At 36.5% G+C, this 22211-nt stretch overlaps 1 protein-coding gene and 1 long non-coding RNA gene across 3 annotated transcripts in view; one reads left to right on the forward strand and one right to left on the reverse strand.

Annotated features, from left to right (window-relative positions):
• LOC127063155 (E3 ubiquitin-protein ligase MIB1) overlaps positions 1-22158 on the forward strand; it is a 414767-nt gene extending 392609 nt beyond the window's left edge. Inside the window, exons 10-15 of one of the 2 annotated variants that reach the window (XM_050992532.1) lie at positions 18884-19103; positions 19377-19687; positions 19878-20052; positions 20134-20335; positions 20576-20751; positions 20896-22158. In XM_050992532.1, the coding sequence (XP_050848489.1) occupies positions 18884-19103; positions 19377-19687; positions 19878-20052; positions 20134-20335; positions 20576-20751; positions 20896-21036 (1225 nt within the window). In that variant the 3' untranslated portion in view covers positions 21037-22158. The remainder of the gene's footprint in view (positions 1-18883; positions 19104-19376; positions 19688-19877; positions 20053-20133; positions 20336-20575; positions 20752-20895) is intronic. The other variant, XM_050992533.1, reaches the window with a different exon arrangement.
• Positions 8055-15228, reverse strand: LOC127063172 (uncharacterized). Its single transcript, XR_007781286.1, has 3 exons — positions 14406-15228; positions 9727-9859; positions 8055-9665 (listed from the first exon to the last, which is right to left on the reverse strand). It is a non-coding gene; the product is annotated as an uncharacterized LOC127063172 (long non-coding RNA).
• Positions 22159-22211: the final 53 nt, after the last annotated feature.

Consider the following 22211-nt stretch of genomic DNA (forward strand, 5'->3'; position numbering starts at 1 on the left):
TGTATGACTACATACTACATAGATACATATGTATATCGATATCGACGTTTTCGATCGATCTCACTTACGACACTTCCTTCCACGGTTCAGAAATCGACAACTTCGTTCCCCATTTCTTTTTCTCTTTCTCTTGCTTTCCGTCTTTTTCTTTTTTCCCTTTCTTTCTTTCTTTCTTTCTTTTCTCTTTCATTCTCCGTAGTTTCGCAGCTTTTCGTCGGCGCACCTGGGCGCGGCTCCATACTTCTTTACATTCCATACGTCACATTCACTATGGGAAGTAAGGAAGCACGGAACAGACGCTCGGTTCGGTCCAACGGAGATTTCATCGATCCTCTCTCTCTTTCTCTCTTTCTTTCTGTCTCTCTGTTTCTCTCTCTCTCTCTCTTTTTCTCTTTCTCTCCCTCTCTCCTCCTTCGAGGATAGTCGAATGGATGATTTCTCTTTTTCTTCTTCAATCAGTAGGATTCTTCTTGGATCTCTTCGCGCGTTATATATCTTACTTTGACGTAAAATTCTCCCTTCGATACGATTACATGTAACACTAGATCTCTTTATCTATCGATCGATTGTCCGATCGATATTTATCGGGTACCTTCTTAATTCGTTTCTTTCTATTTTTTCTTTTTTCTTTATTTGTTTTTTTTTTTTTGTTTCTTTTTACTTCTTTTTTTTTCATTATCGTTGCACTTGTGTTCTAACGACACGAAGATAAATAGGGGAAGAGAAGAGGAAGAAGTATGTAATCCCTCTCTTTCCATTCTATCTCCTCTCTCTCTCTCTCTCTCTCTCTCTCTCTCTCTCTCTCTCTCTCTCTCTCTTTCTCAAAATTAATCTCTGTGAACGGACCGATCGAAATAAGAAAATCCTTAATGTAGTCCCGTTAAGAAGAAGAAGAACTATCCGAATCCAAACGGTTTGGTACTCAGAAGTTCTGGTGGATCCTCTTACTCGAATCGCCGCCTCAGACTGAATGCTGCCAAAGCTTTGAGCACGGCTGCTTCAACGAGCCCTCTAAAAATGGCCGCACTGATCCCATTGGCCTCTCCTCCTTTGCGGCCGACACCCCCCCGGCATATGTAAGCTTACACTTGAGACTACCACGAGGCTTACTTGCTCCCTCGCGTAGTGCCTCGCGCCAAATTTGTCTTTACCCGAAAATAGTCAGTCCCACGGCTGCCACCACATGGCGACTATTCCTGGTTCGGGACTCGAGTGATAACTTAACCGGCCTTTCCGTCTTCGTCTTTCTTCGATACCTTTCTCCCTTTTCTTCCTTTTTCTCTTATTTTGATTTCCCTTCTCTTTCTACTTTTTTTATATTTCTTTCTCGTCAGAATTCTCATTTATCCTTTTTTATTCTTTTTTTTTTCTTTTTTTTTTTATATACCATTCTCAATCACGATTCTCTTATACGTTAAATCGGAATATCTAGGATGATGATCAAGAAATGAGAAGAATGAAAGAGAGAGAGAGAGAAGAAATTTCAATGATCTTGGAAATTCTAGCTCCAGTTCCTATTCTACCGTTCTATATCTTTATTTCTTTCTTTCTTTCTTTTTTTTTTCTTATTCCGAACGTTCGTCTACGTCTATTACGACGAATTCATAAATTTTACGGTAACATCGTAACAGTAACGTTGTTTGCAACGGATCGTAAATTTGGAATATGCAAAGATGTATTTTCACGTAGTTATCCCAACGTTATTGACCTTCGACACTCACCGACGTACTCTCGTATACACAAATATATTTTATCTGTATGTAATATCCTCTTTCTATCGGTCTCTCTCTCTCTCTCTTTCTCTCTCTCTCTCTCTCTCTTTGTCTCTCTCTCTCTCTCTCTCTCTCTCTCTCTGTCTCTTTCTCTCTCAAAGTTCTTCGTTTTAATTAACAAATTCCTCTTCTTTCTTCTTAAAGGAGATACCTATCGCGTTTCAAAGGGAAAATTTATTAATGGTACGAGATAAACGAAGGTATATTAAATACCTATCTTACTTCCTATACATATATATATATATATATATATATATATATATATATGTATGTATGTAAAACGTTAGATGTTGTATTATAGTATTTACGTATATACAATTAAATCTTACGAGGGTTTGTTAGTTATATACTAATTTGTAAAGCTAATAAGCTTCGTTGGATTACACACTTTAATACAAACTCACGTTATTTCCCGTTAAAGTCCTAAGTCTCCTACGATTATCGTATCGAGTCTGAAGGCATCTATGTTAGATACACGTACATATATACGTATATACACATATAAACTTCACTCAAGGACGTTCCATAATCTTGATTGAACGTGAAAAATGTATTAACAAAATGTTTGCAAACATTTCTTAATGACGTGTATATATATGTATATAATTAACATTGATAGATATTATCGATCGTACCTTCTTTCTCCCGCAAAAAAAAAAGAGAACGTGAACTTTTAAAAAACAAACTTTTCTTCGATCTCTTTATTCCAACCAACGATACTCGTCTAAGATCTGGAAATGTACTCGTTTTCTTCCTCTCTCTCTCTCTCTCTCTCTCTCTCTCTCTCTCTCTCTCTCTCTCTCTCTCTCTCTCTCTCTCTCTCTCTCTCTTGTATGCGCAAATTACAACGACGTCTCCAGGTTTAAAATAACTGCCACCCGGAGACGAGATGCATTCGCGAGTTGGCGCGTTCCGGTGAGCCGTGCGAAACGCGAGTCTACGCGTTAATACGTTCACTATTTTTAGGACGTCCTCTTCTTCGTTGTAGTCGTTCGTAGTCATCGTCTTCTTCATCTTCGTCGTCATCTTCGTCGTCTTCGTCTTCTTCATCTTCGTCGTTGTTTTCGTCTTCGTCATCTTCTTCGTCTTCGTCTTCGTCGTCATCTTCATCTTCTTCGTTGTCTTTGTCTTCTTCATCTTCATCTTCGTCTTCGTCATCTTCTTCGTCATCGTCGTCGACGACGCGACGTATGCGAAAAAGGCAACGCATTAAGAAATAAACGTCTTACGAAAATACTACGCCGATCCTTTTGACGTCGAAGCATTCGGATTAATTAACAAAAGTCCAATCTTGAATGATAACACCGAGAAACATTCAGAGTTTAGGTACTTACTTTGGACAGGAAGACGGAAGGAAAGAGAGAGAGAGAGAGAGAGAATGTACTTTTCAGAGAAGATAACTTATAGAAAGAGAAAAAGAATGCACATTCTATGGCACGTTGCCTATCTCTGAATCTCCAGTTTATTTTAAAGGTCATGCAACGACTAATGAAATAACTTTACTGAATAGTTGATTTTTTTACAGGGGAATTGATTTATTAATTTCATTTATTAAATTGTTTTAATAATAACATACGTATACACGTATAAGTATGGAAATTATTTTCACAAATTATCTAAGGATTTTTTCTATTACGTATCCTTACATATCATATAATTACATATCGATATCGTAGAAATTATTACGATAATCTAAAAAAAATTACTCTCTCTCTCTCTCTTTTGCTTTTAATGATCCCGTGTAAAAAAAAAGACCAAAAAAGATAAAGAAAATAGAAAAAAAAAAAAAAAGCGAAGAAGCCTCGGAAATAAGTAAATCCCTTAAAGGTCGTACTTTTCTCTGAGAGAAAAACTGTAAGAGAAATAAAAGAAAGAATGAAAGAAAAGAAGAAAGAAAAAAGGAGAGAAAGAACGAAAAAAAGAAAGAAAGAAAGAAGGAAAGAATGAAGGAAAGAATGAAGGAAAGAAAGAACGAAAGAGAAATAGTAGGATGAAAAGGTTGCGGTGTTACGAGCTAATTACCATTGTTGATTCTAACCGCGAGATGGAAACCTCACGAGCAGGCGTTCAAGTGCCCCGCGACTTTTCTTCCGCTTTCGCGCTTCCTTTCGCTTCGAATTCGTTTCTCTCCGTATAAAGTCGAGGGGTCGTTTGACTTATTAAGCGCAATCTTGAGGCGAAACGAATGTTAACGTAAATTGTAACACTTTCTTTAATCTATTTAACTCATCCTTTCTGTAACGCGAACGCGTTGTCTCTGTTTCTTTCTTTCTCTCTTTTCCTCTTTTTCTCCTTTTTTCTCCTTTTTTATTTCGATCATCCTTTTCTCTTTTCTTTTTCTTTTTATTTTCTCCGTATAAAAAGAGATATGTATATTTGTATGTATTAAAAAAAAAAAAAAAGAAGAAGAAAGGAAAAGAAAAATGGGAACAAAATTCTCCATCGTGTAAAATTATTCTTAAATTTCTACGCTTCCAGCTAATAAAAGCTAATTATCTCGGGATTCTCTTACGTTTAATTAAATTCATTTTCAGAATACAAAAGTGTTCTCTCTCTCTCTCTCTCTCTTTTTCTCCTACACACACACACACACACACACACACACACGTGTATATATATGTATATAAATATATAATATATATATGTAATATATATATATGTATATATATACACACACACATAAAGTTAGATATAAAGATTCTTTGAAATCCTTAAAATGCGAGCAGGGTCGTATCGTGAAAAATCCAAAAGGCGACGAGAGTTCGCATACGAGGGAATATCAAAAGAAAGGTGGAAACATCTCTCGTGTCGGCATCCACTTTGCTTACGGCGGGTAGGTATGTAGAAGGAAACGGTTAGAAAAAGGCGGGGAGTCGTAGAGAAAGCGTTTCCGCGAGAAGAGCTGTGATTCTAGAAGCGGGAAGGAAAACATAACGTATAAAAGGGAACACGCGAAGTAAGCCACTTTTCAGGCGCCTAGGAAGCTAGGAAAAGTCTCTCTCCACCTCTCTCTCTTTCTCTTTCTCATTCATATTCTTATTTCGTGTGTGTATGTGTGCGTGTTTGTGCGTGAACATAGACCGGAACGTAGTCGCGCGCCTACGCTCCCGCCTTTTTGTCTCCTGACAAATCTCTGGAACTTTATTTCGAGCTTTCTCTCTCTCTCTCTCTCTCTCTCTCTCTCTCTCTCTGTCTCTCTCTCTCTCTGTCTCTCTTTCTGTTTCTTTCTTTCTAACCAACTAGAAACGTTTCAGTTCCAGAGAAAAGAAAAGAGGTAGGAGTAAAAGTGGTAAGAAGGGAGAAGAAGGAAAAGAAGGAGAAGAAGGAGGAGGAGGAGGAGGAAGGCGGGTTAATGCTATTTGTCTCGCGGTTGCTCTCCGAGGGAGAAGATCGTTCGAATTCCTCGCGATGCAAGGAAAAAGCGATACGAAAACTCTTGCCGAATTCTACGAAAGCCCTATTCTACTCGCTCGCACTCTTTTCTACTTTCTTTTCCTCTCATCTTCTTTTACGCGTATCCGTTCACAGAACGTCGTTTGCTTTCCCGCTTTTCCCGTTTCCGATCGTACCCTTACGACTTTTCGACGACTGGAAGAAAGAAAGAAAGAAAAAGTGAGACATAGACGAGAGAGAGAAAGAGAAAAGAAAAATAATGGATTGAATTCGAGGAGAATGATCGATCGTTAGAAAATTTTACTGAGTATATTTACTTATACTTTAACCAATACTTTATAATATCCGTTACATTTCATTCGATATCTTTCTTTGTCTTGTATCTTTACAGAGAAAAAAGAGAGAGAGAGAGAGAAAAAGAAGAGAACGATCTCTTCGTAATCGAGCAATGTTTTTTTTTTTTCTTTAATTTTTAAATCCGATCGATCCCTTCTTATTTTGATTAAACACATCTTGTTCAAGTTTAACGATTATTAAGCTTTTTTACGTACTTATTATTAACCCTCGCTAGAGTGTTTGATCGTGAAATGTCGGCGATCGGAGAAAATACAAATCGAGTTGTAATTTTCAATTAACGATCCAACCGAAGAACCATGGCCGCATATCTCTCGATGAAGCTTCATAAAATCGCTCATAAAATCTACCGTTGGATCTGTTTTTTCTTTCTCTCTCCCTCATCCCTCTTCTCCTCCCTTCTCCCTTCTCTCTCTCTCTCTCTCTCTCTCTCCCTCCCTCTCTCTCTCTTTCTATTTTCTCTTTTTTTTTTTTATCCCTGGAGAACTGCCAACAACGAGCTTGGAAGAGCTCGTGAAACTAATGACGTGCCGGATTCGAAACACCGAGTTATTATGGCCATTAAAATCTTTGTTGCAATTGCGTTCGAAAGTTTCTCTTCGAGGACTCTTTCTATATCTCTCTCTCATACTCATTCGGGAAAAAACTGTTTTGTCGCTACAAAAGAGCGAGAATGAGAGCGAGAGCGAAAGAGAAAAAAGGAGGAAGAGAAAGAGAAAGAGAAAGACAGAGAGAGAGGGAGGGAGGGAGAGAAAGAAAGAAAGAGAGAGTCATAAACGTGTCTTCTGTCATTAAAAAATTTGAAATCGTGCTTTTTTAAATCTCCTTGGCTACGTAGCTTTTCCGAACATGTTCATCTCGTGCGCTTAATTTACGGTTCATAAAGCGCGAGAGTAGTCGTGCTAATGAAATATAATTGATATCGCGCAAAGAGCGTGCGCGCGCAATCACACATACACATATATGTAAAGAGAGAAAGAGAGAGAAAAAAGAGAGAGAGACCTACATCCGCTATAATTATAACGAACATAGCGACGTTATCCCTGTCGTAAATATCGATCAAATCTTTAATTGGTAATTTAATTAATCACTTTGCCAACTAATTTGCCAAACACCATACATATGTAGGTACTTACGTGCGTTCGCCGTTCATCGTTTCGCTTTATAACCTGTTTCAATTTGTTAAATGTTTGTTCTATGAAAATTATATCGACGTACGTGATTACCATTAGTACGAAGTAAATTAGAAAAAAAGAAAATAATTCTTGGAATTTGTAGGGATATCTTGTAAATACATATAATCTATTCAATGGATCCTTGTCGAGCGTATCAACACAGCGTGTCCTTTGAAACTAGAACGACCTATACGAGTATAAACATGTTATGTATAATAAAAGGGACCGAGACGGCTTTTTAAAACTTTCTAACATATTACGTGTAACTCTTAAGAAGGAAACAACTCGTCCCACTTTTGGATGGAACATCCTTCGTACATTGGAATTTATATGTATGTAAGTATATTACGTGTATCTATATGCATATATATATATATATACACATACACACATACCGAGCGATAGCAAAGGAAAAAACGTAAGCGAACGAACCAAGTGAAAATTCCATTTTTTGCATCTACATTATCCGAGGATAAGAAAGTACCCGATAAAGACTCTCTTCCTTCCTCTCTCTCTTTCTTTCTCTCTTTCTCTCTCTCTCTCTCTTAATGTTTCTTACTCTCTCTCTTGGACGATGAAATAACGCAAATAGAAAGTCGAGATTCAAAGCGACGCCCTACTGAAATTAAAATAGTACGTCTCAATGTAGCAAGGATTATTTCGTAAGTAGGTATTTTAAGGACTTATTTAACGTTCTCGCGCCTCTTGTAATCCAACTGATAACGTGAGAACCACCGCGTGTTATGCAAAAAGGATTATCGTTTCTCTTTCTCTCCCTTCTCTCTATCTCCTTTTTTCGTTTCTCTTTTCTTCTATTTTTCATCATTTTCTTTCTCTTTCTCTAACCTTGTCACTTCGTAAAAATGTTTCTCTATTTCTATTTCTCTCCCTCTCTCCATTTCTCGAATTTATATAATATTTGACGATACATATAAAAAAGCAAATGGAATATTTCATATTTCAACGTGGAAAAATGATGAAAAAATATTTCTAACAAAATCGTAACGTTCGTGGAAATGTCTTTTATGCAACAATTTTTGCGATGTTAACGCGTTTGTAATTTCAGTGAAAGATAGAAGAGTGACGAGATGACATTGAAATTTAAGAAATTTTTTACTAGTTCTTTTCTTTCTTGTTTTTTTTTTTTTTTTTCTTTAGTTTTCTTTTTATCCGAAGACGGATAAAAGAATATCGCATGGGTGAAAAAAGTTTCTAAGTCTGTAAAAAGATCGTAAGGCGATCTTCAAAATCATTTAAATTAATTTTTAACAATTCGTCAAACTAAAAAAGCTTTTAAAAAAACGGATCTAATTATATTCACCTAAAGAATGAATTTCGAAAAAGAGTGATCGTAATTTAGAATCGTCTAAGATTATTGTCTAGGAGCCATCTTGTTTCAAGAGGATTAAAATTTTCACGAGAATCTTTGTAAACTGAAGGTAACAAAAGAGAAGATCTGAAGACAGAAAGAGAGAGAGAGAGAGAGAGAGAAAGAGATTTGTAAACAAAAATTTCTTATATATTTTCGCTTCTTTAAAAGGTTATATTTCATTATCATAACATCAAAAGATATCAACAATCGTCATCACGAGTTCTCAGAAGACACGAAGGTGAAAGATATTTATCAAAATGGAAATAGGGGTGAGTAGTTAAACGTTATACTTATAAATCCACAAACAGCTCGGGAATTCGCGTAGTCATCTTGAACGTTCGCACGAAAGAATTGTGAAACGATTCGGACGGTCGGAAAAAAGAACTTGGATCGTATCCCATCTTCTTCTACGAGTCGAATGACGCAAGATATTGGCGGTGGTGCAATCACAACGACGAAGACGATGAAGATTTTTTCTCCCTTCCCTCTCTTACGAAATGACATAAGAGTTCGATCGTAGTGTGTTGTTTTTTTCCACGATTGACGATTAACTATACGATCTACGTATTTATGCATAATTGATTTATTATTTTTCGCGAGTCTTTTTAATACGTTATTTTTTTTGCTATACGAAAGAAAAAAAATGTGTGCGTGTGCGTGTGCATGTGTGTATTTTACGCATTCTCGTTAATTAATATTTACGTATAGATATGTGTGTGTGTGTGTGTGTGTATGGATATAGGTATAAAAAAAATTTGCAACAAAACGTAGCACTCTCACAAATTGCTATCCCTTTTATTTGCGTTTCTGTATTTGATCGTAAATCATTTAAAATGATCGAATTCGTTCCTTTTCATGGAACGTTGGCATACGTTAAATTCGTCCACCCAAATAAATAAATAAATTCTACTATACCGTACACACTGAATACAAAAGGCGGACATCCATTTGCATAAAATCGTCGACGTTGGACGTACTTTTTACCGTGTGTGTTCAACTATAGCTCGAACCTTTCAAATCATTCTAAACGTTTTTCAATGCATCTATACCCATTCTAAATACATATGTGAAAAGTAGCTCCGAAGTGCAATCTCGATTAAACAAATATCTACGTTCTATACTGATATACTGATATAGTGATTGATACCGAACTGATGACGATAAAACTATAATTTAAAGATTTATTCGTATCGATACTGTATCAATTTATCTGATGGATCGAAAAGTGAAAAAAAGAAAAAAGGAAAAAAAGAAAAAAGAAAAAAATAGAGTTTTTCGGAGGCACAGAGAAATTGAAAATTTGTCTCGAAATTTTTACACAAGTGTAGATGTGTGTATTACGAAAAAAAAAATTAACGTACAAGTATTTTTCAATTTGAAATAATATCAATTTTTGTTCGATATATTAACACGTTTTTCTAACTTTTCAAATATAAATTTCTCCCTTTTCTATTGTCAATCCATATCTTTCTCTCTCTCTCTTTCTCTATCTCTTTTTTCTGTCTTGCACATTTTTGTGGGTCATTTTTTTAATAAAATATTCTTTCGAGATAAAACATTCAGCAAGTTGGAAAATATTAGCCATTTTCCGGATGGGTCCTTAAAATAAAAAAAAAAAAAAACTCGTAAAATTCCTATGGATACATACATACATACATACATATTACACGTGGACGTCATTCGAGGTTGCTTTTGTTAAGGCACCCACGCAAAGTCAATCTCAAACGACACAGCTTTTCCCTCGCGCCTTCTCATTTCTTTTTTTTTTCTTTTTCCCCGAAGGTACTTACTCTCTGAAAAGAATCACGGATTAATATACTTTTCCCGAGACTCTCGTCATTGCATCTTTGGGTTTATGACGAGGGTAGGAACGAAGGAAGAGAAGGAAAAAAACAAGAATGAAAAAAAAAAGAAAAGACGAAAAAGAGAATCGAGAATTTCGTTCGATAAAGCAAACCTTGATTAAAACTAAAATAATACGGTCAAAGCGGATTCTAAATACCATGAGATGCGCATAGTTCCTTGTAAGCAATAAGAAAACTCTCTTCAATTTTTGCTTTATCAATAATGTAATCGGAAGGACAACGTTTTAAAGGACAAAAGAATAACAAAAAAAAAGGAAAAAAAAACAAAACAGAACTTGATAACATTGGAATCACGCCGGAATCGATTCCAAACGAATCATTTTCATTCATCGATAGAGATAAAATAAGTGAACCATCGTCATTTCTGTGGAAAAAAAAAATCTCTCGTCGCAGCTGTGACTCTTTTATATCGGCATCTCTTCGTCGTATTTCCATTTCGATCTTGTCATTTCGATCGATTCGATAAATATAAAGGGTAACGAGCTAACATCTTTTGGCAATAATTTTTGAAAGTCTAAACGGTTCGGAATTAACAAATTTTTTTTAAGACTAACTCTCTTCCACCACCCCCTCCCTCTCTCTCTCTCTCTCTCTCTCTCTCTTTCTCAGCAAGTCGTGGTCGGGTATTGAACGCATAAATTACGTGAGCTTGAGCCAAAGTGGTGCGTTTGAAGTGCTTTCTTGTCGCGCCCCCTTTCCCCTTCTTCTTCTTCTTCTTCATCTACATCTTCTTCTTCTTCTTCTTCTTCTTCTTCTTCCTGCTTCGTCCTACCCTACCTCACTATCTTTCCCTCTTCCCTCACCGCAATGCACAGCGACGTTCCATCGACACTCAGGACATACTGGTCCTGTGTGTTCCTTCTTCTCGGGGCGCGGCTCGGTTCCGAACGTTCGCTCCACTTCGACGGGAATCCAAACTCACCGCCGCCGGATGGAATTAGTTGGTAGTTGTGATTTAGTTTTCCTACGGTTCACTACCCCCGAACCTCTAGCTACCCTCTTCGTCCTCATCCCTCTTACCTCATACCACTATCACAACCACCACCACTACCACTACCACTACCACTACTACTACTACTACTACTACTACCCGCCCGCCTCTCACCCTTCCTGACAAGCCTTTCTGCTGACTGGCGTTGCGGCGACGGCACCTAACCCCTTCGACGTTATCCCCGAGGAATTTCAATTTTCGTCAGGAGGACGAAGAGGAGCGAGCTCTTTCGCGAACAAGGATGCGAGAGAACCATCCTTCCTCCTTCTATCTCTCTCTCTCTCTCTCTCTCTTTCTTTCTCTTTCTCTCTTTCACCATCTATTTATCTATCTTTCTCTCTTTCTCTCTTTCTCTAGCGAACATCAGCAAGCCGCCGAGCAGCTCGTGAAATCGGAGACGAGCAAAGCGCTCCCCGGACTCGACGTCTGACAACTCGAAAATTGTAATAAAAGTCGGAATTCTCGGTCCTTCCTTTCCCTTCGAGCCGACCATGATCGATATTCTTCCGCTCGCTATATCCACCGAAATATCCCCTTTCTCTTGAGATTTGACTAAAGTCAACAACGACTCTCAGGTGATTATGTGACCGCGATGTTTCGGATATGTCGGTAGAGATTAGATATTATTGGCCTATGTAATCAAGGACGTTATTCATCGTTGTGATTGCGTTGCATTTCTTTGTTAAAGCTTTGCTCGCAACGAGAGATTGGATAACGAGAGTGTGTATCTATTAAAAAAAAGGAGAGAGAGAAAAGAAAGAAAAAAAAAAAAGAAAAATTTCCGAACAAATTTTCTCGTTGAAGGAATGCGGACAAAAAAAAAGAAAATATTGCAAGCCCGTAACTGTCAAGCCTCTCACGTTCGTGTAGATTTTGATATTACAGATCGAAACGAATTCGCTTTGAATCAATTCAAGCCTTTCTTTCGTTGTTGATGGGAGTGCCAGAGGTAGGTATGCCGGAAATTACGTCACGATGGCCAACCGTTTCTCATGGTTTCACTATATCGTTCTATTTCTTTCTCTTTTATCCATTTCCTCTCGAGCCACCTCTCTCTCTCTCTCTCTCTCTTTCTCTCTCTCTCTCTCTTCCTCTCTTCCTCTCTCTCTCTCCTTCCCACTCGATCGAGTGAAGATCGGCTCGATCTAGTTTATCGGAATTTAAATGTGGATATTTCGAGCACTGCCAATGTCGAACCATCTCTTTCTCTCTCTCTCTCTCTCTCTCTCTCTCTCTCTCTCTCTCTCTCTTTCTCTCTTTTCCTACTTACCCCACACCTTCTTTCTCAATTGCATACGTAAGAGTGCATCGAACGATCATGATATTTGCACGATGTAGTTTCCATAATCGAGTCCAGCTGTCGACGATAGAGATCCTCGTATTTCGATATTTCGAAACTCTTAACCGGCTACCTAGATATTACTATTAGAAATAAAAATTCTCTATTTAGGATGAGTAAGGAAATATAAATAAATAAGGATGTATATAAATCAATGAGTTTTCAGCGAAGAGAGCAGAAATCTCTTTGCGTATCCATCTATCCTACTTTCTACGTGATCGAGAAAAACATATATATATATATATATATATATATATATATATATACACGCCCACTCCAACCCACACACGGATACGCCTACACACTAGCACTGTGTTTGGAAAACACAGTAAACAAGAAAGAGTCGTCGAAAGAAATCGATCGTGCAAACGTCGAGATCGAAAAAAGAGAACGCCCAAAGAAGAAAATATCCGGTGGTTGAGGATAAGGGAAAGGGATAGCCAAATATTAGGGATCGGAGTTTGGCTTGGGCGAGAAGATGGTGGAAGAGGGGAGGAGAGAGAAAAGTAGAGAGAGCCCGCTGGGCTCTCTTGAAATTTATCGCATTTCGTCGTAAAGTAGATGCGCTTCCGGAATTCCATGATCGATGGTAAAAATGGCGCGTAACTTGTGAGCTATCGCAGAACTCTGTGGTACATCGTTGCGGCACGCGCAACGTTTTTTTTATTTATTACGACGGATATACGATAGAATCGCATTTTCTCTCTCTCTCTCTCTCTCTCTCTCTCTCTCTCTCTCTCTCTCTCTCTCTCTCTCTCTCTCTCTCTTTCTCTCTCATAGAATACAAACTACCAACGACCAACTAGAAAGTCTGAATGTTTTACAAACGACCTATCGAATATGGAGAAAATTAATTGTGATCGAAGAAGGAAGATAAATATAATAGTACTGCGATTTTATGTCTCCAAGAGATTCGAATGGAATAGAACGGAATGGAACGAAAGGAAACAACGTTGAGATCAAACGACGATTTATGATATCTCTGTGAGAAACAAAATGACGTCGATCCTCTTTTTCCTTTATTTATCGTTTTTATTATTCGTTCTTTGGAAAAGCTTTGTTTTTATTCGAACGAAAAATTTGAGATACTATCTAGGATATTTTTTTAATGATATTTTTCACTTTTTTGTATAACGTTATATATTATAATATATTATATATATATATATATATATATATATATATAATATATATTTGAAAAAATACTCGAGAAGATGCTCAACATTTCCCGATCTTTTTGCGTGATAAGATCTTTCAATCTTGTTTCTAAGTTGAATCTCGAAATAAAGAGATAAAAAGGATGTGGTAAGATGAACAACGATCATTCGAAAGCTACGAGAAAAAGACAGAGAAAAAGAAAGAGAAAGAAGTCGAGCGTAAAAAACGTACGTGAAAATCTTACGAATTTTCTCTCTCTCTACTTCCTCCTAGAATTCTCGTGAGATTCTTCAGAAAAGAGATCTCGTAGAATACAAAGGGGGAGACGTCTTGATCGATGAGAAAAGAAAAGTAAGCGATTATTGGGAGCGCATGCGGTTTACGCTTGACGTGAGTGAAACGAGAACACGCGAATGTCTATTTAAATAAATCGGGTTAAATAAAGAGCGTTTTAAATATACATAGATACGTATCTATGTGTGTATCGTAACTACGTACGATCGTAGAACTACGATCTATAAGATTAAGAAGAGGCTCTACGCGTTTTGCGAAACACTTTAAGTCAGAGAAAACGTTTCAAGGCAAAGTCGATTAAGAGAGAAGATATTCTCGTTAGTAAAGATATGTACTAGAAATATTTTTGTTTTATCGCAAACTCACCTAACGTTTCTTCTTTCTCTCGTTCTCTATCTCTCTCTTTCTTTCTCTCTAGATATACATATACACACACATATATATATGTATATTTATATATATATACATATACATATATTTATATATTCTTATCAGAATAACACGCAGAAATCGAAGTAGAAAGCATTAAAGTTCAACTCTGACCGAAAGATGAAACGAAAAGAAAAACGTTTGATCGTGATGAAACTAAAGTAAGATCACGATCAAAAACGGCAATGATCCAATAGTTCTCTCCTCTCTCTCCCGTCGAAAGCACTTATACGAACAAACGAGATACGCGTATCGGTACTTACGTATTGCACATATACATAATGACACAAAGTAAATATATATTACATGTATGAATAAAACTCCAGACGAGATAAATTCTTCGAGAACGAGAAAATGATTGACTATGACGAACTACGTACACGAGTCGATTCGATGCTCGATCGGATCGAGAAAGAAAAAAAAAAGAGAGAAAGAGAAAGAGAGAGAACAAAAAAATCGAACGCATATTCGCTTCGATACCTCGAACGTACATAGATCGCTTTCGTAGTGTCAATTATATTTAGCACGTTGGCACGTGATCTCACTGACTCACCACGGAACACCACGAGCATCTCGTTCTCGATGATCGTTCAAAGAAAGAAAAAGAAGGAGGGATAGATAGATAGAGATAGAAAGAGAAGGAAGAAGTTGGAAAGAGATGGAAAGATCGCGCACGAATCCGCTCGATGAATGCCTCGAACGGCTGTCATTGACTCACTAAATGCTCGACATAAACTCACGACTGCGTAACAGCGACGAGTGACCGAGGCCATGATCGATCTTCCTCGATCCTCCTACTGTGATTAATTCCTCAAATGTCCGCTCTTTTTTTTTTTCCTCTTTTCTTTTCTTTTTTCTTTTTTTTTTCCTTTTTTTTTCTTTGATTTTTCTCCTTCGACTTTTTTCAAATGCTAATTTCACCACGACTTTTCTTCCCTTCGAACGATTAGAATAACAAATTTCCTTCTAATTTACTTTTCCATTGTGCATACAATTATAATTGTATTATAATAATGCTGATGCATATGTACGCACGAGTGCATATATATGTATGTAGATATGTTTCTACCACATGTTGATCTTCTTCTTTCCTCCCTCTCCCTCTCTGTCGAATTTTCTTTATTCAACGTAAACATTATATACTTTCTTATACAAAATTTTTCATAATTAATTGTATTATAAAAATAATAAGATTTAGGTACATACGAGTATATATATATATATATATATATATATATATATATATATATATATATACGTAAATTTTCACATGTAATTTTCTTTCTCTCTCTCTCTCTCTCTCTCTTGCACGCGAATTTTCTCTTTCGTACTTTATTCAACGTTAGCAGATTATATATTTACTTAGTCGAAATTTTTCGAAGTTAAAATATTCATCGAACTCGTACAACCGAATTTCGCTATCTTCTCGTGATTTCAAGATTCCCATTCTACGATAGGAATACTCGCGCACGAGCGCTCCTGTTTGTTATTTACTCGGAGTTTCGAGGTAGCAGCTAATGATCCGAATCCAAGGAGCTTCGGGCTATGGACGACCGTCGCTATGTTGCAAACTTTGATCGCACATCCTTCGATACCTACTATCTCGTATCCTCCGGGTACCTCTTTGATGCCTTGAGAATATACGTATCTTAGCTTCGTCCAACATAGAATTAAATAACAATGACGTATATACATGAAAACGAACAGAAACGTAAAATTAACAAGAATCAAATCGATGTTGATATAATGAACATAGTAACGATATCAGATTGTACAACCTGAGTCGTTTATCGACCCTTACTTTTTTATTACGATCATCACCGTATAGAAACTAAATTGACCTACAGACTAACCAACCAACCGATCGACAAAACTATCATCAAATTTTATGACTTCGCAAACTTGAAACGAGCGTCCCGTCTATCGCAATCGTATGAAATCGAAGAATACGTTCCCCCTTGTTTTCTTGCATCCCTGACGTAAGTATTTCTGAATTGTATTTCATGAGAATGAGCCATCGAAGAAGAGATCGAAGAAAAAAGAAAAAAAGACAAAAAACGTTCGTTGTAACGTCACCTGAAGATTAGATCAACGAAATGAAAAATATAATTAACTGATTAATTAAATCGATTAGCACGAGAAAAAAAAACTTTAAGAAAGACCTCTACTTAAGCAGATAAGTTTTTTTCATTTTTTACTTACTCCTACAAGATGATTTTTCCTTGGAGAAAATTAACGTTAGGAAATAAAAATATGAAAAAAAAAGATGCTGAATGATATCAAAGATATAGATCATAGATATTAATCGTTAATGAGATAACATACTTCGGCCTATCTCGATAGACAACGTGAGCAAAGGATGGAAAAAGGTTTGAGAAAAAAAGATAGATAGTTAAGAGGGAGAGAGAAACGCAAACATAATTGCTAATTGTGAGATAATCGATTTATAGTTATTAACGCAATAATGGCAACATTGGAACTAACCATTTGCATATTCATGTTGGAAAAGTCGGCTATATCTACTCACGGCCGCCACCCTTTACGAACTCTCTGAAAACCCTTCAACCCAACTTTGCCACCCTTTTGCGGCATGACAACGACAACGACAACGACAACGACAACGACCACGACAACGACAACGACTACGACAACGACAACGACAAACGCAACGATGACGACGACACGTCGTTACTAAGAACGAAATGCAAAAAGCTCATGCTGTCGTTATGACGCCTACGAAAAAGAAATCCACGAAGAAGAGAGAAACCTTCCAGCTTCTCCTCCCTCTACTCTTTACCCCCTACCTCCTACCCTCTTACCTCCCTCCACCCTTTACCACGAGCCTTGGCTGTATACGTGACTATATACGCGTCGTAAAGGTTTTATGGAGTCGGAGTAATGTTTCTGACTGCGTTGTAATCGGAAGGAAACGATGCCTGCGTGAAAACGGGAATGATGCATCGTAATGTCGTGCTAAAGAATTCAATTAAATCGTAAGAATAAGAAATATATATATATATAAAAAAAAAAAGAGAGAGAGAGACAGGACAAGAAAATATACATATAAAGAAAATGTACGTACGTATTCAAATTGTTAATTGTTAAAAATAACAATATGTCGTCTTTAGAAGAATCGAAAGATACGTAAGAAAATATTGATGAATTATTTCTATGACACATCGTTAGTCATTGTATGTATACATATATGTGTATATTTATATCTTCTAAAGGTCTAGGATTGTTTCCAAAAGACGCAACACACAGTCTTCTTAATCGGCCTGTCGCGATTGGATAAGTATATACATACATACATACATTCGTTAGAGTAAAACACGTGCTCATAGTAGTATGTCAAGCTTCGTACGTCTCTTGGCTCAGCAATGTTCTCCTACAGCCTCCAGGAGGAGGGCTTGTCAAAAGACAGCTGTCTCTCGTCGTAGGAAACCTCAGGGACACAGACTCTCTCTCCATGGGGTCCACGTTCCAGGACCGTAATTAGAAACGACGATTCTCCCCTTCTTAGCGCGACTCGCCAACTTTTTGTCAGAATGTATTCATCTGTTTAACGTTACTTCGTGATAAATTAAATGAGATATTATTATTATTATTGTCTGTCGTCGTAATGTTTGTACGCTTAGTGGTAAAATATTTCACTAATCGAACGACATTTATATATTTTTTCTTTCAATATGAGCAGATCGTAAAATATATTATGAAACAATTAATGCCGATTGGAATCCATAAGATAATTCCAATCAAGAATCAATCGATCGATCAAAGTCGTGTCTTTCATTCAACATAGGACTTAATATCTTGAGATCGTAAAATCATTGATATCTTCCTATCGCATTAATCGTTTACATAATGAACCACGAAACCGCGAGTCGAGAGGCACGATCGATTCTATAAAGCGTGGTTATGGTTATTATAGTACACGTAGCTTTGGTACTAAATAATAATCTTCCAAAATAACCGCTCCGATAACCATAGTTTATGATATTCGTTAATTGACAATCGCATCTGTTAATGATACTACCGATGTTTTCCAGATTGCGATATAAATGGAAAAGGATCTTAACGATTTTATCGATAATCACGATCACGCTTGATCCGATCTACATAGAAAAAATATTTATTCTGTCTCAACGCATGCGTCTTTTTCGATGAAATTTATAAAGAACTCGTCGGGAGGACTTCGTTAGGATGGAAAAGGAAAAATCTCATTTCCTTCTTCCACCCATTATCCTCCGCTTCGTTTATTAATCGTAACGTAAACTTGTACTCTTCGAAAATCGTCAAGAAGTTTAGAACGAGAAATAATTTATATCTCTTTCTCTCCCTCTCTCTCTCTCTCTCTCTCTCGCTCTCTCCCTCTCTCTCTCTCTCTCTCTCTCTCTCTCTCTCTCTCTCTCTCTCTCTCTCTCTCTCTCTCTCTCTCTCTCTCCCTCCCTCCCTCTTTCTTTCACTTGAGAAAGCAGGACGAAGCTCTTAAGAAGAAGTACGTCGTTGCGCCAACGTAAGAAGACCGTAATTATTTAGCTCGTAACGTTCGCTCTTATGAATTATGAGATTGTTTATAAAGAGGATAAGGATAAAAAGGGAAAAGAAAGAGAGAGAGAAAAAAAAGAAAAAGAAGAAAAAAAAGATGGGTCGTGGGCGATTTTAACGACGATTAAACGTGTTCCTTTCTTTTTCTTTCTTTTTTAATTTCTATTCTATCTCTCTTTCTCCATTGTTACAGTGCCATGCGCGTCCTGCTGTCGAAATTACCGAGGCCGTGGATCGTCGACGAGAAAAAGGACGATGGATACACGGCTCTTCATCTAGCAGCTCTGAACAATCACGTCGAAGTTGCCGAACAATTGGCACGCGCTGGAAAAGCCGATCTGGATTTGCAAAATGTGAATTTGCAGACCGCTCTACATCTCGCCGTTGAACGACAGCATACACAAATCGTTCGAGTACGTATAAGAGGATAATAATTCTAATAATTCTCTAATAGAAAATAAATGAATAATCGTTAGATACCCGTAGAAATTATTTATTAATAAATTTATAAATTCGTATACGTATAACGTTATCCGATAATTCCGATTATCGTTTCATTCTATGAATATTTTTCTTTGAATATCCTGTTTTTTTCAGGCGCGAGCACGTTTACGATAATAAATAATTACTTTGCCAGAAATGAAATGATTTTCAGCGTTGAATTCCAACGATGATCGTTCTTACAGTTATTGGTTAGAGAAGGTGCGAATTTGAACGTGGCCGATAAGGACGGTGACACGCCCCTTCACGAAGCTCTGAGGCATCACACTTTGTCGCAGCTGCGACAGCTGCAGGACGTGCAAGACGTCGGCCGTCTTCTAATGGGTCTTGGTGCTCAGGGTCAGGACAAGAAAAGTAGTTCCTTCATCGCTTGCTTCCTGGCAGCTCATGGTGCCGATCTAGAATTGAAGAATAAAAAGGGCCAAACACCCTTGGATCTATGTCCCGATCCAAATCTTTGTAAAACTTTGACAACGTGTCACAAAGACAAGGAATCGTCAGTATCGTTTATCGTACTTTTTTTATTTATCTTTTATTTTGTCTTTTTCTTTTTCCTTTTTTCTTTTTTTTTTTTTTTTGAAATACCAAAAATCAATGTCAATAGAACGATATAGAACATAGGTAATGAGTAATTTGTTAAAAAAAATTTCTTCCTCTGACTTTTTATAACGATCCTTTATCCTTAGGCACGACATCGAAACCGCAGCACCATCGGCAGCAATCGACGAATGTCTGGTTTGCACCGATGGAAAACGCGAAATGCTTTTCAGCCCTTGCGGACATGTCGCCTGTTGCAACGTTTGTGCACCAAGAGTGAAAAAATGTCTGATCTGTAGAGAAAATATTCTTTCGAAATTGAAGGTAAACGATATAAGTTCGAGATCTTAATATTGGAATTACATCGAGATATCTTTGTAACGATGACGTTATAATTGTCAACAGATCGAGGAATGCGTTGTTTGCTCCGATCGCAAGGCCAATATCCTGTTCCGTCCGTGCGGTCACATGTGCGCCTGCGAGAGTTGTGCTGCCTTGATGAAAAAATGTGTTCAATGTAGAACACAAATTCAACATATGGTACCGCTCTCAATTTGCTGCGGTGGAGGAGGTGATGTCACTTACGTTAAGGGGTGCAATGCCTCAGGTACAAAGATTGCTTTGGCCAGAGCGTTCTTGCAACCATTATTTCCCTTATTAATTAAACTCATTTTATTAAATCGTTAACATCATCAATTCGAAACATACGTAATTTAACTGTACGTTTGTACAAGTATTGTAAAAGACAAGAAAAAAAAAGAATTTGATTTATGTCCCTGGTAACAAACGTGAAGAAAATCGAGGAAACGTGTTAGGATCGTCAAACGAATTGGTTTTATATTTGAAGGAACTATATCCGAGGTAAAAGCTGATGTAGAAGAAGAACCAGTGCCAATACCGACCGCCAATACCAATACTAATACCAGTGGAGGGGAGGCTCTTTTGATGAACAATGGAAGTCGAGACACGTCTCACAGCGATATTCAAAAGCTTCAACAGCAATTGCAAGATATCAAAGAGCAAGTCCGTTTCTCTTTAATATTTTCCTTGCCATTCATTATCCTTCTGATAAATAATATTTTGATAGGATAATCGAGAAAAGATATAACATGTAGGTGGGGATTTTGATAATTTTTTTTTTAATTTCTTTTTCTCTTTTCTTTTCAGACAATGTGTCCCGTTTGTTTGGATCGTTTAAAAAATATGATCTTCCTCTGTGGACATGGCACTTGCCAAATGTGTGGCGATCGTATGTCGGAGTGTCCAATATGTCGCAAAGCCGTAGACAAACGTATTTTGCTCTATTGAAGAGACTGACCGTTAGTTCGAATTAGACTATCGGAATAATAATTATCTAATAACGTAGTAATTCCTTATTGCGCATCATAATAACGCCTGGGATCATAACGACCGCGAACTTTCCCATTCCCGTCATCGCGATGGTCCTATTAATTGCATGTTCATTATTGAGAAGTATGTATACACGATCGTAAAATTTACATTACAGCGTACATCGTATAGGACTTTAGCAAAGAACAGTGAATAATAAAAAGTATAAATGTTTAGTATTACGAAACAACGCATAACTTTCGACTAAGTACGCATAACTTTCGAGTCTTATAAAAATGTTTATTCGCTTTTCAAATGATGCCATGAATATTAGTAGGATCGAATATTTACGTAGCAGCCAATTTGGCAATAGATTTAATAGAGTGATAATAGTGGTTTTGAGAATTAATTATAGATCGATTAATATTAATTATTCGAAAGAACAACTAACAAGAAATAGATTTTTATTGATTAATGAAAATCAGAAATAACTTTACTTTTAGTTTATATATATATATATATATATGTATATATATATATATATATATATATATATATATATATATATAATAATTAGCATTATTAATAAACATTATTAAATACTTTTAATTACCATGATTTTTACTGGAGAATACATAAATGATTACGAAGGAATAGGTCACCATGTTTCAATTAAGAAGGCTATAATCATCACGTTGTTATTATTCATATGTATGTAGTATTTGTTGTTGATACAAGAGAACTATATACTTAAATACAAGTACTTCTTATATTACTTAATACTTCCGTATATTAGTAATACGTACGACAACTGCCTTGTTTACATTTTTCATGTTTAATTGTTAGCAATAATCATTTATAGATTGAACGTTTGAAAAACAGAAATGATCTTTCTATATCTTACCTGTTAAATGAGAATAAATGCTTAGTATGTATGTTCCTAATACACATCACTAATTTGATAAATATACTTTTATGTAGAAAACAATTGAGAAGCTATTATATAAAAAAAATATTTCTTGGTAAATATATTTTATTGCAATTGCGCATAAAATACTCTTCATCGTCGGTTTATGTCTTTTATATATATATATATTTATGTATATATATATATATATATATATATATATATATATATATATATATATTATACA

Source organism: Vespula vulgaris, chromosome 4 (genome assembly GCF_905475345.1).
Source record: "Vespula vulgaris chromosome 4, iyVesVulg1.1, whole genome shotgun sequence".
Taxonomy (NCBI): domain Eukaryota; kingdom Metazoa; phylum Arthropoda; class Insecta; order Hymenoptera; family Vespidae; genus Vespula; species Vespula vulgaris.